At 45.2% G+C, this 27,964-nt stretch overlaps 6 protein-coding genes across 14 annotated transcripts in view; 4 read left to right on the top strand and 2 right to left on the bottom strand.

Moving 5' to 3' along the window:
• vwa5b2 (von Willebrand factor A domain containing 5B2) overlaps window positions 1-5,360 on the bottom strand; it is a 13,807-nt gene extending 8,447 nt beyond the window's left edge. Inside the window, 8 exon segments of the mRNA XM_062481263.1 lie at window positions 214-390; window positions 562-686; window positions 822-953; window positions 1,483-1,640; window positions 1,811-2,039; window positions 2,970-3,185; window positions 3,443-3,613; window positions 5,210-5,360. Of these exon segments, the coding sequence (XP_062337247.1) occupies window positions 214-390; window positions 562-686; window positions 822-953; window positions 1,483-1,640; window positions 1,811-2,039; window positions 2,970-3,185; window positions 3,443-3,581 (1,176 nt within the window). The 5' untranslated portion in view covers window positions 3,582-3,613; window positions 5,210-5,360.
• Window positions 5,361-8,220: 2,860 nt separating this feature from the next.
• On the top strand, window positions 8,221-10,220 carry LOC134036211 (protein THEM6-like). The gene is made up of 3 exons (XM_062481041.1): window positions 8,221-8,376; window positions 9,147-9,648; window positions 9,776-10,220. The coding sequence occupies exons 1-3, from the start codon at window positions 8,351-8,353 to the stop codon at window positions 9,881-9,883; spliced, it is 636 nt and encodes a 211-aa protein (XP_062337025.1). The 5' UTR covers window positions 8,221-8,350; the 3' UTR covers window positions 9,884-10,220.
• A 296-nt stretch (window positions 10,221-10,516) lies between these two features.
• On the top strand, window positions 10,517-13,032 carry si:ch73-52e5.2 (protein THEM6). 2 transcript variants are annotated; one of them, XM_062481963.1, is made up of 3 exons: window positions 10,517-10,628; window positions 11,237-11,741; window positions 11,855-13,032. In XM_062481963.1, the coding sequence occupies exons 2-3, from the start codon at window positions 11,241-11,243 to the stop codon at window positions 11,960-11,962; spliced, it is 609 nt and encodes a 202-aa protein (XP_062337947.1). In that variant the 5' UTR covers window positions 10,517-10,628; window positions 11,237-11,240; the 3' UTR covers window positions 11,963-13,032. The 2 variants fall into 2 exon arrangements, with proteins under 2 accessions (XP_062337947.1, XP_062337946.1); XM_062481962.1 differs by lacking the exon at window positions 10,517-10,628 and adding an exon at window positions 10,675-10,811.
• A 994-nt stretch (window positions 13,033-14,026) lies between these two features.
• On the top strand, window positions 14,027-17,225 carry ftr67 (finTRIM family, member 67). Of its 2 annotated transcripts, none has more exons than XM_062481039.1 (7): window positions 14,027-14,724; window positions 15,005-15,100; window positions 15,186-15,419; window positions 15,832-15,982; window positions 16,088-16,159; window positions 16,455-16,553; window positions 16,869-17,225. In XM_062481039.1, the coding sequence occupies exons 1-7, from the start codon at window positions 14,128-14,130 to the stop codon at window positions 16,931-16,933; spliced, it is 1,314 nt and encodes a 437-aa protein (XP_062337023.1). In that variant the 5' UTR covers window positions 14,027-14,127; the 3' UTR covers window positions 16,934-17,225. The 2 variants fall into 2 exon arrangements, with proteins under 2 accessions (XP_062337023.1, XP_062337022.1); XM_062481038.1 differs by having other exon boundaries at window positions 14,029-14,724; window positions 15,823-15,982.
• Window positions 17,226-17,693: 468 nt separating this feature from the next.
• On the top strand, window positions 17,694-21,309 carry LOC134036205 (tripartite motif-containing protein 16-like). 2 transcript variants are annotated; one of them, XM_062481029.1, is made up of 7 exons: window positions 17,694-18,346; window positions 18,432-18,518; window positions 18,663-18,896; window positions 19,019-19,178; window positions 19,251-19,310; window positions 19,401-19,457; window positions 19,554-21,309. In XM_062481029.1, exons 1-7 carry the CDS (start codon window positions 17,756-17,758, stop codon window positions 20,099-20,101), a joined length of 1,737 nt encoding a protein of 578 aa, XP_062337013.1. In that variant the 5' UTR covers window positions 17,694-17,755; the 3' UTR covers window positions 20,102-21,309. The 2 variants fall into 2 exon arrangements, with proteins under 2 accessions (XP_062337013.1, XP_062337012.1); XM_062481028.1 differs by having other exon boundaries at window positions 19,251-19,457.
• eef1da (eukaryotic translation elongation factor 1 delta a (guanine nucleotide exchange protein)) lies at window positions 20,802-27,947 on the bottom strand. Of its 6 annotated transcripts, XM_062481031.1 has the most exons (11): window positions 27,816-27,924; window positions 27,337-27,370; window positions 25,778-26,394; window positions 24,849-24,966; window positions 23,710-23,781; window positions 23,026-23,082; window positions 22,380-22,461; window positions 22,144-22,244; window positions 21,571-21,771; window positions 21,158-21,352; window positions 20,802-20,914 (listed from the first exon to the last, which is right to left on the bottom strand). In XM_062481031.1, the coding sequence occupies exons 3-11, from the start codon at window positions 26,392-26,394 to the stop codon at window positions 20,876-20,878; spliced, it is 1,482 nt and encodes a 493-aa protein (XP_062337015.1). In that variant the 5' UTR covers window positions 27,337-27,370; window positions 27,816-27,924; the 3' UTR covers window positions 20,802-20,875. The 6 variants fall into 6 exon arrangements, with proteins under 6 accessions (XP_062337015.1, XP_062337016.1, XP_062337017.1 ...); XM_062481032.1 differs by lacking the exon at window positions 23,026-23,082; XM_062481033.1 differs by lacking the exon at window positions 23,710-23,781 and having other exon boundaries at window positions 27,816-27,922.
• Between the last annotated feature and the right edge of the window lie 17 nt (window positions 27,948-27,964).

Consider the following 27,964-nt stretch of genomic DNA (forward strand, 5'->3'; position numbering starts at 1 on the left):
GCTCTTATCCAGAGCGACTTACAGTAAGTACAGGGACATTCCCCCGAGGCAAGTAGGGTGAAGTGCCTTACCCAAGGACACAACGTCATTTGGCAGAGCCGGGGATCGAACCAGCAACCATCTGATTACAAGCCCGCTTCCCTAACCGCTCTGCCACCTGACTCTCTCATTTCCTGTGCCCATTTCCTGTGCCCGACCGTCACAGGTCCTGACCTTGATGCGCTGGATGTTGGTGCCACTCATGCTGCCACTACGGTCGATGAGGAACAGCAGCTCTCTGGTGGCTCGGTGGAGGTCCAGGGGCTCCGACAGCAGGTCCGGACAGAAGTTCAGCATCAGAACCGGGCTGCTCAGGATGTCCTTGTGGTATCTCTTCCTCACAAACTCCAACTGGGAGGAGAAGAGGTGAATGTTGGGTGTTTACCAGAAAATCTGGTCGAGAAATCGTTGTGTTCCATGGTTTGAGTAGGATCATATAGCTGGAATGGGTTTTGAGTTTTCAGAATGGACAGTAAACGTTGACAGAGAGGGTTACTGAGGAGGAAGGGAGAAAAAGCTCACCCTCTTCTCCGGTTCGGACTCTTTGCGAGCGCAGCGTATAAAGTCACGCCGGGCACAGATCTGCTTCTCCCATTGGCTGAAGGAGAGCCGGCCCCTTTCCAGGATGACCAATGGGCTGTGAGGTTCTTTGGAGAGAGGAGAGACAGAACTCAACTTCAACTTCTCAAGACAGAGAAGTGGGTACACACACACACACACTAATAGTCAAACAAACAAACAAACAAAAACACACATTCTAACTCAAACACACACAGGCTCACCACTGAGGTGCAGTATGATCTCGATGTGTCTGTCGTACAGGTGGTCTTGTGCGAGGGTGATGTAGGTGGCTGAGGCGCTCTGGGCACTGGGGTCTGCGTCGGCCCTCAGGGCGTGGGTAGGGCTCTCCAGGCCTGAGGACCACAGGACAGACACTCAGGACCAAGAGATTCATGAGCTTGCCCTTTCTAACCCCCAGCCCCTCCATGTCCGATGATGTCACAGTCATAATATCTATGCGTAAAACGGAACTCATCATCCATTCAACCTGCACCTCGTCTCATGTCAGGGATGTGCGTATGGTAATGGGGTTCTGCGTTCCATGGTTCTCGTAACCTTTCAGTACAGAACTGACCAAGAGCCTTCCTCCTTCTCCCCAGTGACCAGCCAGGCTGCTGTGCAGTACCTCCACTCTGGCTGAGTTCCTAACTCTCTCCAGGCTGCCTAGAGCTGCTGCTGCATATTTCATATATCACCAATTGTGTCTTGACACTGTATCATTACAGAAGACAGCCTTCTCCTCCGTGTATGCGAATATGTGCAGGTGCGTGTGGGTGTGTGCAGATGTAGTGTATGCAGGTGTGTGTGGGTATGCGTATGCATGTGTATGTGTGCAGGCGTGTGTAGGTGTGTGTGGGTGGAGAGGAGGTGGGTTGTACGTACCAGCCAATAGACAGGCTCCTCTGACCAATAGCTGGAAGTTGAGTTCGTAAGGGGCCAGGTTGGCAGCTGGGCTGGTGAAGATGGTGTGGGCACACTGTTGCTCTGTGCCCAAGACCCGCTCCTGCTTGACTGATGCGGCTCCAAAACAACTGGTGGGCCTGGGAGGGAACCATGGAAATATCCAGGCAGTTTAATATGGCACAGCTAGTTCAACAGTAGGATGGAAATTTATCAAACAGTATTTTCAGTTACGGTATATTGTAAACACATTAAAGTGTAAAATTGTGCTCTTAATTTGGCATCATTTACTGAAGGTTAGGAAACGCACCCTGTTTCTTCTGATGACTTCCCCCCATTTTCACTTTTGCTTGGAGTCATCCGCCCAGTGACGATGGGAGTGAACACTGTGGGATACACCAGACGGATCGCTCCATTCTCCAATGTGGGGAGTTCTAGTGTGGTGCTTATGACCACAGACACTATGTCCATGGGGCCGATGACCCCTGTGCCAACAATGAAGGTGGTTCTCTCCAGGTCCTCGTCCAGGATGAGGTGTCCTGAAAGAGAAACATTCAGCTCAAGGACAAGAGAACGATTTCAAGACTTTTGGAAGTTAGTAGTTCCTAAATATTGACGCTTCTCACTCTCAAATATGGGTTGGTTGCTTCGCCAAGATCATAACACACACAAACATACAAAACAGCTTTCCAGTCAAGAAAGCACAGCCATGTCCTGCTTGGGCCTGTCTATGCCTCCTCCTACGAGATGAAAAGATTATACTAAACAAATTAGATAAGGAAGGTAATCACGTAAGGTTTATTAGATTGGTATTTCTGCTCTGATATAAAACATTAACAGGGTATACCCGGCTATTCAAACAGATAGGTCTCTCTCTAAGTCAATATCAAAACCAACATCTGAATATCAAGTATTCCTGACAAAGTTCCGGTGGATTCCATGGTGCTCAGATATTCTGCAGTTGAACATCTGTGTTGTTTCATGTTCTAGCTGGTGTTCTCTGTATTAAAGAGAGGAGAACCAATCAAATGTCCTCTGGCGGTACCCCCTGATCAGATTAGGTTGATCACCATTCAATAACAGTCTGTGATGTATTGTGGGCATTGGTCAGGGTATCGGGGAGCCTTTAGAGCTGAATCATCTACATGCCTGTGCACAGCTGCAGATCTCATTATGACCAAACTTTTCTCTGGCTGTGTGAAGTCATTTGCTGCGATGCAACAATAACAAGGTGTGTCATTTATTAATTTAATCATATGTACTGTCTCTTCTCTTTCTCTTCCTTCCTTCCTTCTCTCTCTCTCTCTCTCTCTCTCTCTCTCTCTCTCTCTCTCTCTCTCTCTCTCTCTCTCTCTCTCTCTCTCTCTCTCTCTCTCTCTCTCTCTCTCTCTCTCTCTCTCTCTCTCTCTCTCTCTCTCTCTCTCTCTCTCTATTTACCTCTATGTCCCTCTTCTGCCTCTCCTCCTTACCATTGGTGCATTGCATGTCCAGGTTGGAACTTCCACAGCAGCCCCATTCGCGGCCATTCCCACACTGACCGTCAAGGCCTGACCCTGGGCAGCAGTCCAGACAGCAGTCCTCCAACTTGCCCCGGCTCTGGATCTGAACGCCCACCATGCGGCCCGCGATCACCGCCTCGAAACCCACCACCACCTCCTTCTCCCCCAGAGGGTACACGAACACACCTGAGTGAGGGGAAGAGAGGGGAGGGGGGGGGGGGACACAATACACTTTGTACCACACTCATTTACAAACGATGATCATATACGCAGGATAAAACATATACATGAAATGCATTGAAAAGACAATATGTTAAAATATTCATCACATACATTGAAAAGGACCACCTATTCATTATACACACGGAAAACATAATCTGCATACTGTACATCCTCAGACACACTGTGCACTTTCTCACAAGGGGGGCGTCGCCCCCACTCACCCTCTATGGACTCGGTGTCCATGTTGGCATAGGTGAGGTGGGCGGTGGTGCCCAGGGAACAGCCGTTGGCACAGGACTTGATGCAGGAGGACTTGAGGAGCAGCGGGGCCCATGTGGAGCGCTTCCTCAGGCCTGGCATGTTCTCCAGCAGGCTCCTGCACAGAGGACTGACTAGCCACGCCAGGGAGAGAGATGAGCCGCTCTGGGTTTGTGAGTGTGTGTGTGTGCTCGGTGTGTGTGTGCTCAATGTGTGGGTGTGCTAAGCATGTCTGTGTTTGTGTGTGTGAGTGTGCATGTAAATAGAGTTCTTTTTTCCACTATTGGCCAAAGTTGTTTAGTTATCACAGGGAGAGATCAGGAGATCTGGAAAATGGGCACAGCCAAACACAATAATAAAGGAATTTCAGTAGGTGGAAATTGGAAAGGCTCTATGATAGAACATACTGTAAATGTTGTCATGTAGGTTGTAGGTTCATGTTATGTTCATGAGGTACAAAACATCCTGAACCAGATCTATCCAGACGAGATCTATCCTCTACTATCTCCCCCCACCTGCATAGCAACCTATCTAGGCATGGCTTCTGAGTATAAGAGAGTAGGCCAATCATTAACCAAGGTAAGCGGGTCAACACTCCACACTCACAGTAGTGCCTACGCTTCCACTCAATGGCTTACACCATGCAAATCCACTGACAGCTCCAACCTTACTCTGACCTGACGGAGGATAGAAAGTTACTACCTGATTTGGTTAGAGGGACAAGACAGATGAGATATTGAACTCAGGCAGGTTAGAGGCGAATATAAGACCGACAGTGGAAGGACTCGACATGTGACAAAGAGACTTGCTCTTTTTAAACTGCCCTTCAACTGCAGATGGCTACGGTTAATCCCGTAAAAAAAAAACACACACAAAAAAAAACAACAGTTGCTAGTGACTGACCACTTAGCCTCGCTTTGATATGAAAAAGATCTTCTTAGCTCTAAAGAGCAAGTGCGCTGGTAAACACAGGTAATGGAAGAGCTGTTAGCATGGCACAGTTCAGCGAGCAATATGTGTGTAAATGTGTGTGTGTGTGTGAGTTTGTATACATGTGACGGGTCTGTAAATGAGAATTGTGTCCACTATGTGTGTGGGTGTGTGTAACCGATTGTTTGCTCTGGGCCAGGTAATGGTCTCTACATCTACCTCTCTCTAAGTAGATCAACAGCTTCCATCTGGCTACTGTGTTCTGGGTCTGTTGGAAGGAGAAGGGCGGAGGGGGCAGGGTGGGGGGGGGGGGGGGTGGGGGGGGGGGGGGGTGGGGGCAACCAGTATACCTCACATGGTCAGGTGCATTAGAAAACAAAACCTCTTTGTACTATCTACTGTATGTGTTTAAAATTGCAGGCCATCTGTACTGGAAAGGGATTGGATTTTGGGGGGGACATTTTCTTTCAGTATCTACTAATAATAAGTGAATGCACAGTTCATAGTGGTTTTTCCACTATGTTCAGTGTTGATGAGACAACAGCCTGGGTTCTATATGTCTTTCTCTCTAACACACACATTTCTCTGTCTCCTTATTTTGCCATATGTTTATTTACTTATAAACATAAGTTACTTCAATATATAGAGAAATAAGAAGCTAAGATTTGAGCTCTCTGTAGAATTATTTTCAACAAAAGACTGCAGGAGGACAGGGGGCTAGGACCACCCTACTGCACTGCAGCCTTTTAGAGTTAAAAGAAAAAGAAAAAAAATGGATGAAATGCTAAATCATTACTTACTGCGTTTCTTCTCTGATGTGGTCTCAATTGGCTGTGTTGATTCTTAACTACTGGATGAGCCTCCCGGTTTAGAGCATCACTTCAGTCCTCTTCTGCTGTGAGTCTATCCAGAGGGTTTTACCGGCAACGGACTCTGTCACAGCTTATTTACTCATGCGCGCGCATCAAGGATGGGGACGGACGGTACACGTACGCGCGCGCGAGTAGCCACACACACACACACACACACACACACACACACACACACACAGACACAGAGAGAGAGCTCAATAGGAATTGTGCAGAAAGGTTTTAAGTATATAGTTTTACCAAAATCGCTGCGTTTTTCTAGATTCCTTTTTCCCAGAAGAAAAGCAGGCTAACCCTGCCAACCGCTGTTTGCATCTGTTTAGTGTACAGGCTCGAATGGTGGACACGATCACGAAGATGATGAGTATGTGGCCGCCTCTTTAGTGAGTCTCACTCGGTCTACAATGTCCAGATGTCTGGACACTCATAGCCTGCAGGGTGAAGACTTTTATTCTCTTTCCAGAAGTTTCCATCGTTCATATTAGCTTCATCAGCAGCACTAACTAGTCAGATTTGCCCCGCCAGAAGGGAATTCTAGTCCCTTACATTGTAGATCAGTAAGCATTTATCAGTGTGTGTGTGTGTGTGTGTGTGTGTGTGTGTGTGTGTGTGTGTGTGTGTGTGTGTGTGTGCGCGCGCGCGTGTGTGTGTGTGTGTGTGTGTGTGTAGGTGTAGGTGTGCGTGTGTGTGTGTGATCATTAGCGATCATGTTTGGCCATGCGCTTGTATTATAGGCCTAATTGCAAAGTAAATAATGCTCCAACCACTGAGTAAGTTAGCTGAGTTAAACATCTGTATGCTCCCTTAGTCACAGGAAAGAACCGTAGTTCATCATCAATCTGAACGTCTCTCCACCTGTTGAACCTGAACTCCCATAAATCTGAACGTCTCTCCACCTGTTGAACCTGAACTCCCATAAATCAGAACGTCGTGTGTAGCGTCATCTAGCGGCAAACCCGAAAACTGGATACATCACAAAGACCATGAATATTGAAGGCTATAATCTGCAATCTGAAAAAGACCAGGTAAACGAATCGACTTGAAATAGTGTTTACAAATAACACACACTCAAATAGTACTACTAAAACTTTTTTTCTGTGGTCAAATCGATAAAATATTACGAAACAAAGGATTCTCCAGTACAATCACAGAGTACATGGTAGGTAGGTAATTCTATTGGTCCTTGTGTTTCTGTGGGAGGTTCTTTATGTTTCTCCTCCCAATGGAGGGAAGGACACAGTACCTGTTAAGTGAGCTAATAGGAACTGGAACTGGGAGAGGACTCTGGAGAAGGGTGGAGCCAGGGAGTACTTCACAAGACTCGTTTTGGTTAGGAGTGTGTGGACTATCGGTAGTAACACTTGTGTCTAGCTGTTCTGGCTGTTGAGGATGTGGATATCTGGAGTTTTTCTTGATGTTGAGGTTTTTCTCTGTATTCTGCGACTTTGGAGTCGAAGGCTCACGTTGAACACAAGGTTGGGGTTGGACGGGGTGTCGCTGGTGGCCCTTAGAGGACTTTGGCCTCCTACTCTGACCTCTGACCTCTGGGTTTACCTGGTCAAAGACTGGACTGCTGGTCTGTCTTCTGGTCACTCTCTCTTTACCGATCTGTCTGTTAGTCTCCCTAATAGTGTCTCTGCCAGTGTCTCTTTTAGTCTCTCTGTCATCACCATCTCGAAACAAATAAGGAGGTCTTGCTGGAGCCTGTACCTCTCTAGGATAATCTGTTGTCAGAGTTCGGTTCTGTTTCCCAGATGATGTTTGCTGGGAGAGTTTCCTGCGCCCCATGGCAGACTTGGGTCTAACTACGGGGGTCCTGGTGCCTGGGCAATCCACAGTTAAACTATGCCCTTCTTGTTGGTCATCCTGGTGATGATCTAAAAACCTGCATGATGGACCAGCAGTAGAGGCTGGCTGTTGAGGAGTGTGTCTGCGTCGACCCTTGGCTGACTTGGGCCTGAAGGTGTTGTTCTCAGTTTCCTCCACACCACAGGTGGCGCTGTGGAGAGGACTGTCCCTTGGAGACGTCTCCATGAGCTACAGATAGGAGGCCTCTGGTGCTGTTTATGACACAATGTCAAATAAAGCACTGATAACATAACCATCTATGTTTCAAACCTCCACTGATTCACACGATATACATGGAAACAATTATGGCACAGTGACTCGAAGTGAAGGGAAACATCCAATCTCTCAGATCTCAAAGCTCAAGTGTTTTTTCAGAATGATTTATGCTATACTTTTCACTTAAAAATAAGTTATGAAAGGTAGATATTCACGTTATTCAAAGATTGTATGCATTAACAAAGCATGTCAAAAAATTGTGGTATATGTCTTAACAATACACTTTAGGATTCATGGCTTCATTTTCTTCAACATATTTTGATTAGTTTAACAAAGACTGCTTTTACCTGTGTTGCTGCCTCTCCACGTCTATACCATCTTCTTGTGTGTCGCTGCTTACCCTAACACCCAGTACTCATAATAAAACTGCCTTGGAGACCATGTTTGTGTTTGCTGCAGGTAGGTAAATAATGTTTATGCCAGTTAGTCCACTCCTTTATGTTCAACAGGGGGTGCATTAAGACCCAGGTGCCCATCCATAGTGTAATGATAATATTTGTTACTTCACTGTAGTCTTTGGACCTGGGTGCTAATGGGTCATGGATGTAAACTCGTTGATTAGAATGAGTTATATTTGTAATCATCAGTGGCCACTTGCTCACTACTGAAATGTACTAGCATTGTATTTCTATGTTGCTATAAGCCATATGTATATGGCTATATATCGGGAGTTTATAATGCTAACATTGGTGTTGCAAGTGTACTATCAAGTTATACACAACATATTGTCATCTAAGGGTTTCTTTTTGTTATGAAGTGTCGGCTGTATTTCAGTACAGCTCCAAGTCAAACGGGATAACTTAATAGCCAATCAGCTTTTAGTGCGTGCGTTGGACCCCGGAAACGTCACGTGTTCACTGAAAACTTTGTTACCTTCTGCTTCCATGTTCAATGCATGCAGTGGAGTCTACTTTTGGAAAACTGAGGACAGCAGGATAGTAATACGACATGGAAGAGGACCAGACGGTAGTTGTGTAAGTATGATTATTTAATAGCAGGAAATAAAGGCATAAGTAGTTCTAAAAAATGTGTATTAGCTAGATGTTAAGAAAATACGCGTGCACAGATTGTCAAATTGTATTTCCAGTCACTGACCAAGATGAACGATTATCCGTAAAATAGGACTTCTGGTAATTGGTACAGTAATAAATTATCTCTGAGAGAATTTTGTATCTAACAACTTCTACGGTAGGCCTAGTAATCTACAAGTTGTGGGTGCTGAGAACATGCATGCCCACTAGTAAATGGTTTAAGTCAAAACTGCATCCCAAGGCTACTTTAGCCCACTAACTCCGTTTTGAGTTTTATCAAATTTATTGAGATTTTGCTTCACAAAGACTGTGGTGTGATCAGACCAGGATTTAATAGATTCTAAAGACTGTCAACCTGTCACCTTTCCTGTAAAACCAGTTTTATGTTTCAAATTCCACTTCCACAGCGATCTTGTACTAGCCTACTTCTTGCGAGATTGGCAGTTGAGTCAACTGTCTGGTACAGCAACATATTACTGCCTACAGAAACATAGTCGTTGTCACCTCCACACCCAGAGTAGGCCAGGCCTTCAACTCTTTGTTACAACACGAGCATAGGGATCTATCAGGCTCAAAATGTTTTTCTAGGTTCATCAGTTTAGAGCCTTGTATATTTTATTGCCAACATTAAAAAGTTGGGATATTTATAATGACTAGACAGCCACTATTGGCACTTGACAGCCCCTTCAAGACTCTGCTCTCTTTCTCCACAGAGGGCTGTTGGTGTGGGTATTGGCTGTCTTACTGGGGCTCTTCTGCAGCCTGGATGTATGGTACTTCCTGCGGTCGGGCACGACGGTGATCCGGGCGTGGTTTCAGCCTGTGGTCCGGGACATCCTGGGAGAGCAGAGTGTGTCAGGCCTTGTGGCCCCTCATGACATGGACCTGTGTCACATGAACAATGCCCGTTACCTGCGAGAATGTGATTTTGCACGCTACTCCCTATACACGCGGAACGGGGTGTTCAAGGCCCTCCGGGCCCTGGGGGCCTCCATGGTAGTGGGGGCAACCACCATCCGCTACCGCCGCGCGCTGTATGTCGGGGAGCGCTTTGAGCTGCGCAGCCGTATTGTTGCCTGGGACGACAAGTCCTTCTACCTGGAGCAGAGATTTGTGTCCAGCAAAGACGACCGAGTCTCGGCGGTCATGCTCTGCAAACAGACTATCATACGCAGAAGTCCAGACAACATCATGCAGTTCCTGTGTAAGAGAAAGGTATGTCCATAATAAGGGGTTTGGAAGATGGGTATTTGTTTCCTGAATGAGTTCATTACCCTGTGAATTCATTTCTTAGACAAAGGACTTGATTGGTCTCTGAGTTTTTCATTTGTGTGTGTTGCAGGTGGAGTGCCCTGAGTATCCAGAGGATCTCAAGCATTGGATCAGCTACATTGCAGCCAGCAGTCAGGCCTTGAGAGCCGAGAGTGGACTAGAGGAGAAGAACAAATGAAGCCAGAACTGAGCATACCGCTCCCATCTGCATTAAAACCTCAGTGCCTATGCCTTCACAACTGCTGGTCATTCAGTAAACGCACAGGAACACAAGAAACCTTAACTTCAGCAGATTGTAGGCTGTGTGCAGGTCAGAAAGATTCAGACAGTGTTCTGTTGGGAAACCTTGATGCATCGGTGCCTTTCTCAAAATGGAAATAAAACACTATATGGGTTGTCGTGTCAAACGTTTGAATTATCGTCTGAATTGTTTGCAGTTTGAGTTGTAGCCTATTCATGGGAAGTGTTGCAATGGATTTATTTGTTGTAAATAAAATATTTGTGGTTGACAGTAAGTATGTTGCTTTTATGTGCTTTGCGTATATCACCATCCAAGCCCTTTTCGGAAGCCTTTGTTTAGGTATGTTTTGACGGTTTAAAAACTAGTACATTTTACGGATTAGCGCTCAATATTCAGTAGGCACACCCATTTTTGCTGCACAGTATGAGTGAATAAGAACCTTTTACATAAGACATTAAAACATTTTTTATCTGTCATTCATTAATGAAAGATTGTTTATTTTTGATTTATGGATTTTATGTTTTTCTATTTGAATTTAATGTAAGAGTAACGTAAATGTAAGCGTCAGGAGAGCATATGACATGTTTCCGACCAATCAGTTTTAACTTCAGTGAAGTAGCGGAAGTGAGTTCAGAAATTGATTTTACCGGCATCTTTAGCCCACCAGCTTCGGAAAGGCGCAGTAAGTAACACACCACAAGAAATAATAAAAGCCTGTCAGTTATTATACTTTGATATAGAAAGTGATTGCTTCAACAATGTTTACGATAAATGGCGGACGGCCTAGATTTGTTTTGCTAGCATGTCCGCAGCATCTAGCAAACTCACCAATGAATGCTTAGAACGGTGTCGGTGATCACATCAGGTGCATTTTGCAAGCTACACAGTTAATGTTAAAATGGCCACGCTTGCCTCCACGAAACTATAGTGTATATGGAAAATGACATGGATACGTTTTCTATTTGAGTTTGTTTGCAAACACTTAAAATATAAAATACGGGTTCGTCATGTCATTGATGAGGTCAACTGCACTACAGGAAATAGGCCCAGCTGGTGTAACGTTAATTGTCTAAATCCCTTCATAAGCCAAAAGCATTTTGTACATGTTACTATAAAACTGCTTTTCTGAATTATTAAAATATAGATATGTTTTTTAAACTAGCATTATAACGCTCTAGAGATGCCCTTCACTTGATACTACACTGGAGAGGTACAGTATTAACAATTTATTAAACCTGTCTAGGGCTTACTCAGAAGATAAACCTGATCGTTTTTCCTCTCCTGTTTCAGAGGGATGTTGCTGTGGGTGCTCGGCGGTCTCCTCCTGCTCTTCTGCAGCCTGGACGTGTGGTACTTCCTTCGAGGGGCAGCAGTGGCCATCCAGGCCTTCTTCGAACCTCCAATAAGGGATGTTCTAAAAGAGCATATCGTCAGCGGGCGAGTGCTACCCCATGATTTGGACTACATGGGCCATATGAACAACTCCCGCTACCTGAGGGAGTGTGACTTTGCCAGATTCCACCACTACTCGCGTAATGGGATATTTAATGCCACCCGTGTACTCGGAGTCACTATGGTGGTCGGAGCCTCCACTATCCGCTATCGACGATCCCTCGCGTTCGGGGAGGCTTTCGAGATACGGACCCGCATACTAGCTTGGGACGAGAAGTCCTTTTATGTGGAGCAGCGCTTTGTCTCCAAGAGAGACGGCTTCATCTCGGCCATCATGCTCTGCAGACAGAACGTGGTACACAGCAGCCCAGAGAAAATCATGGAGTACCTGTGCAAGAGAAAGGTTAGGGAGGAGAGGAAGACTGAGAAAGGAATGCATAGCATATGCACCAACGCCATTCTGTCCTAACCTTGTGTGTGTGTGTTTGTGTGTGTGTGCACATGTGTGTGTTGCAGGTGGAGTGCCCTGAGTACCCAGAGGATCTCAAGCATTGGATCAGCTACATTGAAGCCAGCAGTCAGGCCTTGAGAGCAGAGAGTGGACTAGAGGAGAAGAACAAATGAAGTCAGTACTAAGAAGAGCTACAGTACTACACATACTCATCTCACTGCACGTCACATACACTGAAACATCCACATTCTATAGGAAACCAACCTTTGTCTTACGTGACTGTATGTTATGTGAATGAATAAGCAGAAATACTCAGGACTGCTGCAGCTGTATATGGTATTGAAGAATTTAGTTTTATTCAATGCATTATTTGCACTGGGAATAAGGCAGAGCTTAAGCATAATTTGTGCTGGTATATCTGTCAGACAGTTAAACCGATATGACTGAATTGCCTCCTAAGTATAAAAAAAGGGATAATATTGATGGGTAAGGACATTGATTATGCCCTCTAAATCTACTGTGGACCATGTGGACCATGTAAAGACATGGCTTAGGGACACTCTTTATGAAGAGTTGAACCTTTCCTTGAAGTAAGCATGTGGAATATAATAATTATATTGGCATAAGTGCATGCTAGTTAAAATTTATTTTGAGTTGCATGCTTCATCAATTTAAATTACGCCCTAAATAATTTCAATCTAAACTTTTAAAAGTTGGAAAGGCCATTTTGTCACCTTTTACACAAGAATAAGAACCATGAAGACAACATTCTAATGACCTGTTGGATCTGACTGTATGAACTTAAATTATTTACCCAGCGTCATACACATTGCACCAAAACGTTCCTGTTCCATAATGTGGACAGTTCTGTTCAATATGAAAGTATCTGTCTATTGACTTTCATTTCAGAGGGGACATATGCCATATACTTGATGCATTGAGAGTGAACATAATGTATTGATTATAGTGGGAAATGTACATTCTAAATATTTATTCTATTTATTTTCTAATTGTATATTGTGATACAGTTTTAAAGTGCATTCACAATGACTGAATATAAATGAAGGTCCATTGTGTAAATGCATTTGGATAAACAATGCATTTAATTAAAATGTTTATGGTTTGAAATCTGAATTTGGCGTCACTGTGTTGTAAACTCAAATTTGTTTTCATAATTGTGCGCTGTATTGTGTGTGTGATCCTCCTCCTTGGAAAACAGAATAAACTAAACCTGAACATGGAAGCACATGCTTCTCACTTTAATTTTTTTTTTTCAAACTGAATTAACTTTATGGCCTATGTCGTCACCTTGTGCATCCTTGTAGGAACTGTCTTTGATAGCCACAGAACACCAAGAATCTGCCACCTCTGCCATCTGACATTTCTAGCAATTTGCTGGCGCGGGTTGCATGTATACATACCTGAGGAGTGAGTTTAACCGATCTACACCAGCTACATATGCCACAACCATAGGCTACTTCTTTACTTTAACTTGAGTGAAAAAGTGTAGTGCTAGTCAGGCCTACTTCTACTTGTACCATTCACTTCCTGTAAACAAAACAACTGTAGTGCCGCAGAGAGGGAGATAAATGAAGTGACAGTTTGAGAGGAGAGCCAGATTGGAGAGACAGAGAGAGAGACAGACAGACAGACAGAGGCAGAGAGAGCTCCTATCTCAGCTCCTCCACCAGTTAAAACATTGCTCACATGGCAGTGAAGCAAGAGATTCTCACCCAATAGGAGTTGAGTTGGGCTGAGTGCCGTTAAAAAAGCCTCGATTGTCCTCAATAGCATTTCCGGTGTTGCGAATTTGCCTTCAGAATAAGAGCATAGCCTGAGACGTGCCAAAACATGTTAATTCGGTGGTGCAATGCGATGGCTCTCATCTTCCTGAATCCATTCCCGCCATGTTGAGGGGACACAATAATTTATGTTCTCATCATCACGAATTGAAGGTCCAGTTACTGTTATGTGTTTAGAAAAAAACACCTAACAGTGAAGGCTATAGTAACGCTACACACCCTGTAGACTACGTTCATAATAATAGTCATACATATTCTGAAAGCTTTCACCTTACTGAATACATGAATCCAATGAATAAAGCATGTTATTTGACTGTAGTCGTTGTTTCTTCCTACCTTTTGGGGAAATAAAGATCACCTGGTTTTGAAATAATAAAAGCACAGTGTCTCGTGACCTTTATTTTGACGTTTATTTTTCTCCAAATAAATCAACCGGAAACAATACTTTACTGAGGCTGGCTTCACACTACTAGCAGTAGACTTCGCTCTTTAAACTGTTTCTCTTTCGTAATCGTTACTAATATTTGGTACGAAAAATGGCTCAAGCAGGGCTGTTACTTGACAAGGACCAATTCAACTGTCCAATATGTCTGGATGTATTGAAGGACCCTGTTACAATTCCTTGTGGGCACAGTTACTGTTCTTGTTGTATCAAGGGGTACTGGGACCAGGACGATTACATGGGGATTTATGGCTGTCCTCAGTGCAGGCAGACGTTCAACCCTAGGCCTTTACTTGGCCGAAACACTATGTTAGCCGACGTTGTGGAGAAGTTTTTGATGACAGGACTCCAAAGTGATCCTCCAACTCGAAGTTACGCGGGACCAGAAGATGTGGAATGCGATGTTTGTACCGGAAGTGGGAGGAAAAACAAAGCTGTCAAATCATGTCTCGTTTGTCTGGCCTCGTACTGCGAGACCCACTTGCAACCTCACTACGACTCTCCAGCTTTCAAGAAGCACAAGCTTGTCGTAGCCTCAAAGAAACTCCAAGACACAATATGCCCTCGCCACGATAAGCTGCTGGAAGTTTACTGTCGCACGGATCAGAAATGTATCTGTTATCTTTGTTTAACGGATGAGCACAAAGGCCACGACACAGTTTTAGCTGAATCGGAAATGCACGAGAAACAGGCAAGTGTTTTTCAGGATACAGAACCGGTATTGTCACTTAAACCCATAATTTATCAATAATAATAAGATACAACATTCAAAAACAGGTTCTACATTCTACAATTATAAAACGTGCAGATTAAGCATTGATCAGGCATTCACACGCTGATCCTGTTACAGTATGATTAACGATAAATCTGAATGAAAAGTAGACATTGGAACAATGTTAGTCCTCTAGTCTTGTTGTTCTTTTCAGTATGGCACAGCTTAAACGGCTTCCTAAACACCCCTGTGTCCCCAGACTCAGCTGGGGGAGATGCAGAAGAACTCCCAGCAACAAATCCAGGTCAGAGAGAAGGAGTTGCAGGAGCTGAGACAGGCCATCACCGCCCTCACAGTGAGTAATAAAACGATTACAGACTGCTATCACAAACCCGATGGATCAACAGCAAGTCTGCAGCAGTGTCTCTGTCTCCCTCTAGCGCTCTGCACGTACAACAGTGGAGGAAAGCGAGAAGATCTTCACTGACCTCATCCAATCTATTGAGCTGAAGAGGTTTGATTTGAGAGAGCTGATTAGAGATCAGGAAAAAGCAGCGATCAGTCAGGCCGAGGGACTGCTGGCTAAACTGGAGCAGGAGATCGCTGAGCTGAAGAGGAGAGACTCTGACCTGGAACAGCTTTCTCATACGGATGACCACATTACGTTCCTTCAGGTAACATGCAGATGCATACACACACACACACACACACTCACAGTCAACACAGGTGGCAGGTGGCTGAGCGGTGAGGGAATCGGGCTAGTTATCCGAAGGTTGCCAGTTCGATTCCCGGTCATGCCAACTGACGTTGTGTCCTTGGGTAAGGCACTTCACCCTACTTGCCTCGGGGGAATGTCCCTGTACTTACTGTAAGTCGCTCTGGATAAGAGCGTCTGCTAAATGACTAAATGTAACACATGGGTTCATCCTAACTCTTTGCACTACTTGCCTCAATTCACTTACATTGAGGGTGCTGTTGAATTGATTAAATAAATGGTTCAGTTCACTAATATCTCATCAATAGGAATATTTTTATCCATGTGTTTGTCTTCTGTTTGTGTTCTGTCTGTTATTCAAGAACTGTCAGTCCTTTAGGTCTAGTCCTGGGCTGGGAGACCTGCCTCCTGTCAACTTTGACCCCAACTTCACCTTTGGCTCAGTGATGACAGCTGTTTCTGAATTCAAAGAGCTCTTAGAAGAAGTCTACCAAGGAGGATTTGTCAACATCTATGAAAAAGGTTGAGAACTTAATAAACCAAAGTCCATATCTGGACAGACACTCTGTCAATTAAGAAGGTTGATCAAACTAAGTACTTTATTTTATTTTTTTATTTTTTTTACAGTGAGAAACGTTTCAATTATTGAGTCTCCGAAGTGCAACGAAGAAATTGGAACAGAGACTGAATCCACACAAAGTAGGATATGTGTTATTATATTATCAATATGTTAAAACACTTTTCATTATGATTACATAATTATAACTATTAGTTGGCGTTTGTGAATATACAAAAAAGTGTCAAACAACAACCCCCCCCCCCCAAAAAAAACAGCTTCAGGGCACGTTACCCTGTCAAAGCATCTCATTCAGGCACCCCTTGGTTGATGAGATTGTGCAAGCGCAAACAAGGACATGGTAAAAGATAAAATGTTGCAGATAAAACCAGGAAATGATTGATTTGCTGCTGTTCTGACTGCTCTGTGTCCTCACAGTAACCGCAAGACCTGCTGAAGACCAAAACACCTCTTGTCTCAATCCCTTCCTCAGCCAAGTACCAGTACCCAACTTTGGCTTTGCCTTCTCACCCTTTGGTGAGTATCGCATCGGGCAATAACACCGTTTAAAGTTCCGAAAGACCATTTTTGAATATACACAAGATTTAGCTTATTCTAAATCAGTTATTCTGCATCTGCAGATCCAGCCCCAACACTGAACCATTCACACAGCTCACCCCATATTCACAGTGCATCCCACTATTTCGGCCAAATACTAAACACCAGCAGTGTGGGTGCGCTCTGTATGCTGACGTAATACACTGAACCCTCGTGAGCCATCTTACCTCCCTCTATGATGTCTATCCCAGGTTACCCCAGTCCTGCTGAATAACTCCCCTTCTGTCTGTGCAGGGTCCAAGCTCTCGAGCGCCAGACAAAGGCCGATGCAACGCCGTTCTCACACACGGAGGAAGTGACGTCGTCTAGTTCATCAGAGCTGACTGGATGTAGCGGCAACTGCTCATGGACCTGATCAGAATGTCCGGAATAAATGAGCTATCCTTACGACACAAATGTAGGATTGTAACTAGTGGTGTGCTACATTTTAGAATTGCTTTCCAAAACACGCCTGTGATTTCAGTATTAATCATTTTTATTTATCGGAATTAATGCTTTTTTTATATAACATTTTTTATTAAACAGAAATCTTGAACAATCAATTTGTAATAATGTATGGAAACAAACATTCAATAAATATACCGGACTAAACTGTTGCTGTTTTGGCAATGTCTTACTTCAGTTAAATCAGATCATGCTTACTTCAAGCTTGTGTTTGTGCAGATGTATGCATGGTCATGTTTCATGGAGAGAAAAGTTCCCACCCTTCTATTAAGCTGGTTTTAACTGGTGTTTTCTCTCATTGTGTCTATTGTAAACAAGAGCTATTGGATGACCCCTGGCAAACTGGGAAAACAGGTTAACTACACAATGTCAGTATTCTCTACAGCTAAATATATTTAATGTATCAGATTGTTCATCAAATACATTTGAATGCATTTCATATTACTAATGTTAAAACTGTACCTTTGTTTTGATTTATTTACTATTCCTCTGGTTTAGCCTACTCCTTTTTTTTTGTTACTCCTAGTCCTGGCTTTTGATTGGATGCCTCTGGCAGTGAGGTGTAACTGGAGAACCCTTCATCTCCCCAATCACACAAAGATCTACAGTCCACGCCCATCTCTGTTCCTCTCACAACAGTTCCTGTTGTACATAACCTTGCGTTGTACCTGTATGAAATGGCAGCCACTAGCATTTCTGTAGAACAGGAGCAGTTTAGTTGTCCAGTATGTCTAGATGTGCTACAGGACCCAGTGACAATCCCCTGCGGACACAGTTATTGTATGGACTGTATTGAGGGCTACTGGAACAAGGACAAGCAGAAAGGGATATTCTGCTGCCCTCAGTGTAGGCAGACTTTCAGTCCTAGACCAACACTGAGCAGGAGTACAGTCCTAGCAGAGGTGGTGGAGAAGTTTCAAGGGTCCGGATTACGTGGAACGCCTCTACAGCCAAGTGCCAAGACTGAGGATGTTGTGAAATGCGATATTTGCTCTAGTAAAAAGAGCAAAGCCGTGAAATCTTGTCTCGTTTGCTTGGAATCTTATTGTGACGCTCACTTGATGGCACACGAGGTACAATTTTGTGGGAAAACACACAAACTGATCCAAACTTTGGGCTCACTGAAAGAGAAGCTGTGTCCACATCATAACAAACTGCTCAGAGTCTATTGTCGAACTGACCAGCAGTGTGTCTGCACTGTTTGTACAAAGGAGAGCCACAAGGACCATGACACCGTCTCAGTCGTAGCAGAGAGGAAAACTCAACAGGTAGCTCACAAAAAATCGACATGTTCTTCCAGTCACGATGACACGTGTGGTACTTGGAAATATGACTCTTGCTTTTCTTTCACAGAAACAGCTAGATGAGGCTTCCTTAAAATCCATACATAAATGTAAGGAGATTGAAAAGAAGCTTAAGCAAATTATCAGATACATCAAGGTGAGTTTCACCAGTGTACTAACACTCCATTCAGCATGCCATAAATGATCATTTTTAATAACATAAGTCTAAAGAATGATCATTTTCCATGATATGATACTGTGAGACTTGGGTTAAAAACACCATTGCAAATGCTGTGACCAGCATGCCACCGAGACAGGCATGGAGGAGAGCGAGAGGGTCTTCTCCAAGCTGATCCGCTCCGTCGAGAGAAGGCGCTCTGAGGTGAGAGAGGAGATGCGGGCCCAGGAGAAGGCTGCTGTCGGCCAGGCAGAAACCCAACTGGAGAAGCTGGACAGGGAGCTCGCTAAACTGAGGAAGAGTGACTCGGAGCTAGAGCAGCTTTCACACACCGAGGACCACATTTATTTCCTCCAGGTACTGAAACAGCCTGCCTTCATTTACATACTGTGGTAGTATTTGCATCGGCGCAACTGACTAAATTATCTTTATCGATTTATTCGTTAACTTGAGTTATTTTCGGTTACAACTCCTTGCAGAGGTGCAGGTCCCTCGATCAGCCTCCCCAGTCTGTGGATCTGCCCTGCATTAACGTCCATCCATGCTTTGTGGACAAAATCCTGAGAGGAGCCCTTGTTGACTTGCACGATCGATTACAGGAAGTGTGTGAGAAGGAAATCGACAGGATCTCTGATAAGAGTAAGTACCGAGTACCCACAATGACACGCTGAACTATTACTACCTCTATTGACTTTCACGTTTTGTTTATAGTAAAGGAAGAAAGCCCACATCAGGAATCAAATCCACAATCCACTACAACTCTTCAGAGAGGTATGTCTGGGGGAAATGGAAGAACATTTAACACGGTAGTATTAAACCAAGCAATTTACAGCATAATCACCCAAAATCTGTCTCTGACAGCAAACAACAGTACCACAGCCAACACGGAGCCAAAAACCAGGTCAGAATTCCTACAATGTAAGTGTGTTTTACGGTACAGCGCATGGTTACCCATCTCTTGTAAAAGGAATCGAAAAGGAATCGAGTTGTAAAGCATTGGCTTCCTCATCCCAGATTGCAGTGACATGGTGCTGGACGTCAACACAGCAAACCCCTACCTGCGCGTGTCTGACGGGAGGAAGGGGGCGACCACACTGTCAGAGTCCCAGCTGTACCCGGACAACCCGGAGCGCTTCACCAGCTGGGCCCAGGTGCTGTGTCGAGGGCCCCTGACCGGACGCAGGTACTGGGAGGTGGAGTGGGAGGGCTCCAGGGGGGTCTCCGTAGGAGCGTGCTACAAAGGGATGACCAGGACAGGGGGAGGGAGCGACAGCAAGCTGGGACACAATTCCAAGTCCTGGAGCCTGGACTGCTCCAATCTCGGTTGCTCTTTCCAACACAACAAGGACAGTACAGCTGTAGGTGTCCCGTGCTCCAACAGGATAGGAGTGTTTCTGGACCACGGGTCTGGAACGCTGTCTTTCTACAGCGTCTCTGATAAGATGACTCTGCTTCATAGGACCAAGACCACGTTCACTCAGCCTCTCTACCCCGGCTTCTGGATGGGACTGGGGTCCACCTTGAAACTAGGCTCTCCTCACAAACGTGTTGTTTGGTCATGAAACTAATGATTTAACGGTGTACTTTGTAGATACAATTTTATGGATTTTAATGTACTTTTTCTATGTACAGGGTTCCTGCAGGTTTCAGTAAGTCAAATTTAAGACATTGGGTTAGGGCCTAAACCACAACGACCTGGGTTCAAATTCAGCACAGCGTAGTGCCAAACACATCCGTGGGCCCAGATCCCTGTAACCACAGCGCACTCCCCGACTGTCCAGATCCCCTCTCCCAACCGTCCCACCAGGAAAGGCTCAACCAAGAGTCTAAAAATAAATGTACCTTTTATCAGTTTTATTTATAAGTCGAAGAGCAAAACATTTAGCTGTAAGAATATCCTTCAGCCAGATTTGAACACCAGATCCCCCACATAGTAGCCCACATCCTTAACCCGAGCTATCAGGGATCATAACAATCTCCACTCAACATTTAAATTTGACATTGAAATATCTAGATGTAACAACCTGCAGAGTTGGGGTGTCATAAAACCAGAAGAAAGCAGGGCTCCCTGTTAACTCACTGGGTTAGTGTGCGTGCTCTTTCATACATGCTGAGGCAGTACCGCAACAGACTGGGTTCAAATCCAAATTTTAAATGTTTATTTGAACTTAAGTTACATTGTGGTCATGTGAGATGTTGGAATTCACCTTCAGTTTAATAATGTACATCTTTGCCCTCTAAATTAATGAAGGAAGAGACATGTTTGTACTTAAAGCTCAACATTTTATTGATAACCGAACAAGCCGAGAGCAACAGTAACATTTCTGATGAGAGACTTAGATCTTGTTAAAGGCAGCAATGTCAACACTCTGGACCTGAAACCAAACAAAAACCGGACATCAGTATCCATCTTTCACTTATGGATTATTTCAAGTGCTGTGTATGTTAGGAGTTGTATGTATAAGCATGCATGTTAGAGCATATGCAATATTAATTGACCAAGTAGGTTTGTGTCATTTGTCATATTAAAACAATTGTTGTTGATGAAGTGTGAATTCAGGCATCAGTCTCTGACCTGGGAACGACATAGGTGGATGTCCTGGGAGCTGTGTACTTACATAGTCTTCAAACTGGGTGATCTCCTCCTCCAGCATGTCTGTGCCCACCTTGTCGTCCTCCACCACGCAGGAGATCTGCAGCTTCTTGATGCCGTAGCCCACGGGCACCAGCTTGGACTGGCCCCACAGCAGGCCGTCCATCTGAACCGTGCGCACGCACTCCTCCAGCTTCGCCATGTCTGTCTCGTCATCCCACTGGGAGTACAAAACAAAACAAACAAAGAATAAGAAAGAAGGATGGTGATCACCCAATTCAGATGACAAAGAACCTTAGACAGAGAAGCAGAAGAAATGGACAGTAGTAATATGGACAGTTAAATGGATGATTGTTGATAATAAAAAAAAAAAAGTGTGGATGAGGTCATCGGCCGATGAGTTCATAGGTCGCAGGTGAACAGGGAGGAGGAGCTGACCGGTTTGACGTCCAGCAGGATGGAGGACTTGGCGATGAGGGCGGGCTTCTTGGACTTCTTGGCTGCGTAAGCCGCCAGCCTCTCCTCCCTGACGCGCTCTGCCTCCGCATCCTCCTCCTCGTCGCTGCCGAACAGGTCCATGTCATCATCCTCGTCTTCGTCTCCGTTCTGCGCCGCCTTCACCTGCTGGACGGGGGCCGCCTGAGGGAGGGAGGGGAGGGGGGTCAAGGAACTGCTGCAGCTGGAGGAGTGTGATGATTTCAAGGCTAACTCCCATGGACAGACTCCCAACACGTTGCTTGTTAGTGGAGGCGTTACATTCCCTTCCGAGGGCCTTGGTTCCCAACCCTGGTCCTCAGGGAACACCTGTCCTGCATGTTTTAAATGTTTCCCTGCTCCAACACACCTGATTCAAATGAATGGTCATAAGCAGGCTTCTGCAGAGCTCGATAGCGACCCATTCATTTGAATAAGCTGTTTTGGAGCAGGGACACATCTAAAACATGCAGGACAGGCGTTCCCTGAGGACCAGGGTTGGGAACCACTGGTATAGTCTGTGTGTGTGTGCCTAACCTTGGCACAGGGGACTACTGCTGCTGCTGATTTGGGAGTCTTCTCCAGGGATGACACTCTGGACTCCAGCTTGGATAGGGCTGCCCTCAAATCACCCACCACTGAAACACACACGAGAATTACAAACAGAAGAAGCGCTGGAAACGGCACAGTCCAATAGCAACACAAATCCAACCAGGAAGGCATATTGTGTAAGACTTCCCAGATGGTTCAAGGTGTTGCTTCCCACACCCTACCTTTGTGCAGGCCCTGGTTCTCCAGTTCCAGGCTCTTCATGCGAGACACCAGCTCCTGGTCACCTCCGGCATGGGAGGAAGACTGCACACAAACACACACAGCTGGGTGAGAGACTGCTGTTTCAGATCCCTGTCACCATGACAGGGAGGGGACGTCCATGCCAAAGCCATGCCAGGAGATCAACAACTCAAAATAGTATATCACCAAAGGGAGATCATATGCATGAAGTTCCAGATTAGAGGCTTAAATACACAACGACACGAGAGCCTGGCCATGACACAACAAAACCATGCTCTGGTGTGGAAACACCACACAGCTGTTCTGGACACAGCCTCTCTCTTGTCTAAACCAAATAATAAAATTAGTACAACACAACACACTCCAATCAAACGATGCCCAAATGATTGGATTCCAGAGAGAGAAATTAAAATTAAAATTGCCTGTCAACAAAGAACCAGCCAGCATGCAGGCTAGCTCGAGTCTTTCCATTAAATCAACACACTGAAAAACCACCAGCCACAAATGCACAGGGAGAGAAAGTGAAATCTGGAGGGTGTTCCACATCACTGAGCAGAGCACACCCAAAACGTGGGCAGGGTCCAGGCCCACACATGCTTGTGGGTTCCCAACACGCTGGGAACTTACGTTCCTGTGCCGGCGTTTCTGTGGTCGCTCTCTGCCCAACTGCAGGGCTGTCTTCACCTAGACCCATTCATTCATTCACCCATTCATTCATTCACCCATTCATTCATTCGTTCATCCACCCATTCATGCATCATCACCGGAAAAGGTCAAAGGGCAGGGGGATAAAGAATGGAAAGACAGAAAGAGAGAAATGTATATTGTAGGCATATACTTGAAGGCACATACATAGAGTATATCCCGCAAAGACAAACAGCAGGGTACATTTAGCGTACGCAGACAAGAAAAGGTTAGCAGGAAAGAGACACACACAAACAAACAAACAAACACATGACCCCTTTGATTAAGATAAATCACAGTGAGACAAGCAAGCAGAGCCAAGAGGCGAGCAATGAGCAGCAGGGTGATAGTTTGACATCGCAGTACCTTCAAATATGTTGACGTTATCATCCGATTGTACTCATTAAGTGGGTAAGTAGACCTCAAGTTACGGACATCACGGTACAGGGGACCATCAAATACAACATTAGATGTTTTTTGGTTACTACTGGCCCTGACAGAGGATATTAGGTGGCTAGTCCATTTTTATATCATTATTATTGCTGTTATCCTCCCGTTTTACGCTGGATCGAGGGCATTCGAGAGGACAGTACTGGCTGACTGGAAGGTTCATGGTACAGTACTCACTCCGTCTAGGGACTGCTGGATATTCTGGCGGGCTTTAGCAATTTCCTGCAGGATGGCACTAGCCTCCGTCTCCTGAGGGACGAGGGGAGGCACGGCAATGGGGGAGGAAGCAGGACAGGTGGGGGTGGGTGGTGAGGAAGGCAGGTCAAACAGAAGCAGGCAGGTGGACACACAGACATGGAGAGGGGTGACATCGGGTTCAATTCCGTCAATTCAGAAAGTAACCCGTTGCGTGGAATCACCTCTCAATTGACTGAATTGATCCAAGGACGGTCCTGAAACACACACACACACACACACAGGCTACCCAGACACACACACGCAAAGTATACGCAAGCAATGTGAACGAGCATGGGGAACAACAAATGAAACGTTTTCATGTGGTTTACTAAGACGCGTGCTGGAAAGCCTGGGTAGACACCAGTATATCTGGAAGTGGGAGGGAGGGAGGGCAACAGAATGTGCTCAAGCCTCCGCCCCAGTTCTGAACAGGAGGACAGCTGCCATGCCACTTGACCGCCACTCATCAGCTGAGCTACTTTTTAAAGTTGAGTGGCTTAACTCTCACGGCCAGCTTCTGGGAGGCGGCGCTGTACAGAGGCCGTGATGTAACAGACCTCGCGGCGGCAGAGCCGTGAGTGACAGGCAGCCGTGCCATGCAGCTGTGCCATGCAGCTGACACCACGGTCACATGAGCTGGACGAAACCTGGCACTTGGCCCTGTCATGCAGGCCCGTGAGCTAGGTGACATGGAGGCACACAGGGGAAGGTGAACTCTGTCTGGTCTGGCTGAAGCAGGACACCCTTGTGATCCCCTACGCTGTGTTCAAACTGAGGAATAGAGTCTAGCATAGTACTGTGCAAAAGTCTTAGGCACATATTTGTTTTTAAAATAATAAAAAAAAAACGCTTTTATAATGCAGTACAAATACAGAAGATTTGGGCCAAAAATATTTGGGATAGCATACGTGTAAAAACCTTGACTTTTACACAATACAATGTGTGTGTGTTGACAGGGTCTCTCTAATAGACTATTCCCAGTGGATCCCCTTTGTCTATTACAGGATATAATACCTGTATATACTGTGCAGTAGGGGAGGGTAGAACACCTGTATATACAGTAGGAAAGAGTAGAATACTTGCTGGTGTGAAGGTCCGTTGGCCCCCTCGTAGAAGCGTTTCTCCGCCTCATCATAGTGGGGCTTGTCGAACCAGATGTTCTCCTGGGCAAGGCACTGCAGTCCACTCATGTTGATGCTGACAGGGACCAAGGGAAGACAGTGGTCACTTTCATTGATCACTTGTTTGTGAAACGATTCTAATGAAACGGTCGGACAGATTGTACAAGGACATTGCTAGTGAAATTCTGAATGCACTAGTCCAGCATACCACTGACAAACCAAATGTAGCAAGGATGATGGAAACACCATGCAGACAGAATGCAAAACAATTTACAGCAGGTGAAAGGCCACCAAGTAAAAAAAAAAAACTAAACGGCCATGAACCAAGCTTTAATGTCAACGATGAGAAAACAATAAGACAGTTGGCTTAGTTCACTTAGGAGGTTAAACTCACACTAAATATAACAGAAATGTCACGTCGCTTTGAATAACCGAGACCACGGACAGTCATGTCACTCCAGCAGACTGCCATTCAAGCATTCCTCTGTTCAATGCAACAAAACTGCCTGCTTTGCTAACTCTGGATTAAGGAGAACAATGGTGTGGTCAGCGCCACTACGGACTCTCTTTACAGGACTTGAGGTCTCCACCCCTTTCACAGAACGAGGGCCGCCCATCATGTCACATCAACTATATTCGACATTAGGAATTTTGAGGAACTTTCACACTGGTGTGGTGACAAGACACTTTAAGGAAACTAAACAGCAGAAATCAAAATCCACACAAGTTAGCACAAACTAAACAGGGACCAAACCAAAAAAATGCAAACCAAAAAAATGCAAAAACATAATATAAAAATGCATACAAAAACAAAATACAAAATGAACTAAAAAACCCAAATCAAACATGTCTCCCATTCCCTGAGAGCCCTGAGAGGTGTGTCATACTTGTCCCTTCTAGGCCTGCCTTCGGTCTCAGAGAGGCCCCTCCTCCTGGCGCCACGGTAACCCCGGCCCCGGCCCTCATGGGGCTCAGAAGAGAAGGACCGGGCGCGGCCCCTACCCTGGGCGGGCGGGCGTTTAGAGCCTTCTGTACCAGGGGACTGGGAGTAGGAGTTGGGGTGGTGCTCCTCCTCTGGGGGGCCTTGGTGCTGCTGGGGGCGTCTGGAGCGGAAGGTCAGGGTACGGGAGCCTCTGCCCTGGTTCCTGGGGGAGGACGACAGGGGAGGCTGGTTGCCGTTCCTGCGCTGGGGGGCGCTCTCGGCCTGCTCGAAGGCCCTGCGGTTGTACCACACGCGTTCCCCCAGCAGGCCCTGGAGGGCGGTTTCCCCCTCCATGGGAGACCCGAACACCCACTCCTCTTCGGACCCCTGGCTCTCGGACCGGGACGAGCGGGTTCGTCTCTGCCTCCTCCCCACGTGAATGTCGTCCCCGTTCAGGTTGCCCCTGGCGAGAGTGGGCCCGTTTCCTCCACGGACGGCCCCTACGGGCACAGCATTTTGAGGTCCACCCCCACGGCGACCGTTCATTCTCGGCTGCTCATAGGGGTCCCTTCCACGCTCCATCTTGCGTCAGGTGTCAGCAGAGAGAAGCAGAAGGAGAGGCGACATGTAGGAGCGAGGGTGGGGCGTGTTACTGGTGGAGTTAGTAGTACCACAGAGAGGATGCCAGTTAAGAGGACGAGAGGAAGCCATTCTTGCAGGTAAAGACAAGCACTGAGGCCAAGGCAGTCTTTGCAAAAAGAGGATTGAATATTGATCATGAAAGGTTTGATCTATTGACCATTTGACTGAACAAGCAAGATGAACAACAGATGAGAAATGAATCAAGCGTATTTACTTTGACAGCATGATCACAAATCGTTATTCTTACACTGCGTCAACCCTTATTTAAAATATGAATTTACAAATCGGTAGCATACTTGTGTACATTACACCTACACAAAGCCCAGCTGGGTCAAGATGCACATTTTAGTTCAACATACATGAAATTTGCTGGTCCCAGTTTCAGGAGAGTGCTTAACACTAACATTATTTTATGCCGTCTTTAGACAAGGATTAAAATGCATTTTGTACATATCTTCAAGTAGCCCAAATCTAAAATATTTAATACGATGTCATAAATATTAGGGCTCAGAAGCAAGTCTTCATATAAAATTCATGTATTTTGTCATTGAAAAAGTTAAGACTAACAAACAAACAAACTACAAATTCAAACATTCCATGCTTGATTTGTACATTACAGACACAAAACATAAGTGTTTAACTTTCAACTTACTGAAAAATAGTCAATAAAGCTGCACTTCAATGTTTAGCAGCGGCATATAACAATCCACAAAGCAAAACTTACTAATTAAATAAATACATTTAATTGAGTAATTCAAATGCCAAAATTAACAAAGCTGTAGTTAAATAAACCAATCAAGTTCGGGGAGACATCTGGCATAGGTTTAGTGAATCCAGTCATGAGCGGCACTTCAAACATCACCATATCCTGTCAATACTCACCTTCACCTTACGAGATAAATGCTGCTAGAGCTTACTTAAATAACCAATAGAGAAACACAGTGGGTTTATTAACAACATATTCTGACTATACGCGTGGCAGTGCAAAATCAGCTGACAAACTAACAGTAGTAACGACCATTATTGTGCGTCCTCGACCAAATTAATAAACCTTAACTCCAGACAGCAGCAGCCTCAAAGACGATTTGAAGTTTACTTTTAAAGGCTTGAGAACAATTTAAAATACTCGTTAAGAGATAGTTAACTGGAAATTTCAAAATACGTTTAGTACACGAGTCCTCTGAATTACGGGTTCCTTGCGGTGTTCTGACACTGAAACTTCTAAGTTTGACAAGCACACGAACTTGGAGACCACGTGGCGCTTATTAATGAGTATTGTGATCGCTACCCATTTCATTTACGAGTAGTGTATTCAATTATAAGTAGGTCGTGCTGTGAAATTGTAATTTAGTTTAACTTACTCTGAGTATTTTCAATGTTTTAGAGATGGAAAGTGTTCTGTGCGTGCTCTCGGCTGTAATCTGTCGGTGGAAGAGAAATCAGATGAGTGGGGTGCAAGCATTCATTTGCAAAAAAGGGGGACGGTCACTTATTTTTTTCCCTTTATGGT

This window comes from Osmerus eperlanus, chromosome 16, assembly GCF_963692335.1.
Source record: "Osmerus eperlanus chromosome 16, fOsmEpe2.1, whole genome shotgun sequence".
Taxonomy (NCBI): domain Eukaryota; kingdom Metazoa; phylum Chordata; class Actinopteri; order Osmeriformes; family Osmeridae; genus Osmerus; species Osmerus eperlanus.

Bases quoted from the DNA above. Each gene is read 5' to 3' on its own strand.
- LOC134036211 (XM_062481041.1), top strand. From the start codon at position 8,351: ATGGAAGAGGACCAGACGGTAGTTGT. The intron at 8,377-9,146 runs GTAAGTATGATT...CTTTCTCCACAG, and splicing joins GAGGACCAGACGGTAGTTGT to AGGGCTGTTGGTGTGGGTAT. The intron at 9,649-9,775 runs GTATGTCCATAA...TGTGTGTTGCAG, and splicing joins AGTTCCTGTGTAAGAGAAAG to GTGGAGTGCCCTGAGTATCC.
- si:ch73-52e5.2 (XM_062481963.1), top strand. From the start codon at position 11,241: ATGTTGCTGTGGGTGCTCGGCGGTCTCCTCCTGCTCTTCTGCAGCCTG. The intron at 11,742-11,854 runs GTTAGGGAGGAG...TGTGTGTTGCAG, and splicing joins AGTACCTGTGCAAGAGAAAG to GTGGAGTGCCCTGAGTACCC.
- ftr67 (XM_062481038.1), top strand. From the start codon at position 14,128: ATGGCTCAAGCAGGGCTGTTACTTGACAAGGACCAATTCAACTGTCCA. The intron at 15,101-15,185 runs GTGAGTAATAAA...GTCTCCCTCTAG, and splicing joins AGGCCATCACCGCCCTCACA to CGCTCTGCACGTACAACAGT. The intron at 16,554-16,868 runs GTGAGTATCGCA...CTGTCTGTGCAG, and splicing joins CTTTGCCTTCTCACCCTTTG to GGTCCAAGCTCTCGAGCGCC.
- LOC134036205 (XM_062481028.1), top strand. From the start codon at position 17,756: ATGGCAGCCACTAGCATTTCTGTAGAACAGGAGCAGTTTAGTTGTCCA. The intron at 18,347-18,431 runs GTAGCTCACAAA...TTTCTTTCACAG, and splicing joins CAGAGAGGAAAACTCAACAG to AAACAGCTAGATGAGGCTTC. The intron at 18,519-18,662 runs GTGAGTTTCACC...TGCTGTGACCAG, and splicing joins AAATTATCAGATACATCAAG to CATGCCACCGAGACAGGCAT.
- eef1da (XM_062481031.1), bottom strand. From the start codon at position 26,394: ATGGAGCGTGGAAGGGACCCCTATGAGCAGCCGAGAATGAACGGTCGC. The intron at 24,967-25,777 runs GTATGACACACC...GGTCCCTGTCAG, and splicing joins GGCAGGCCTAGAAGGGACAA to CATCAACATGAGTGGACTGC. The intron at 23,782-24,848 runs GTATTCTACTCT...CTCGTCCCTCAG, and splicing joins ACGGACCTTCACACCAGCAA to GAGACGGAGGCTAGTGCCAT.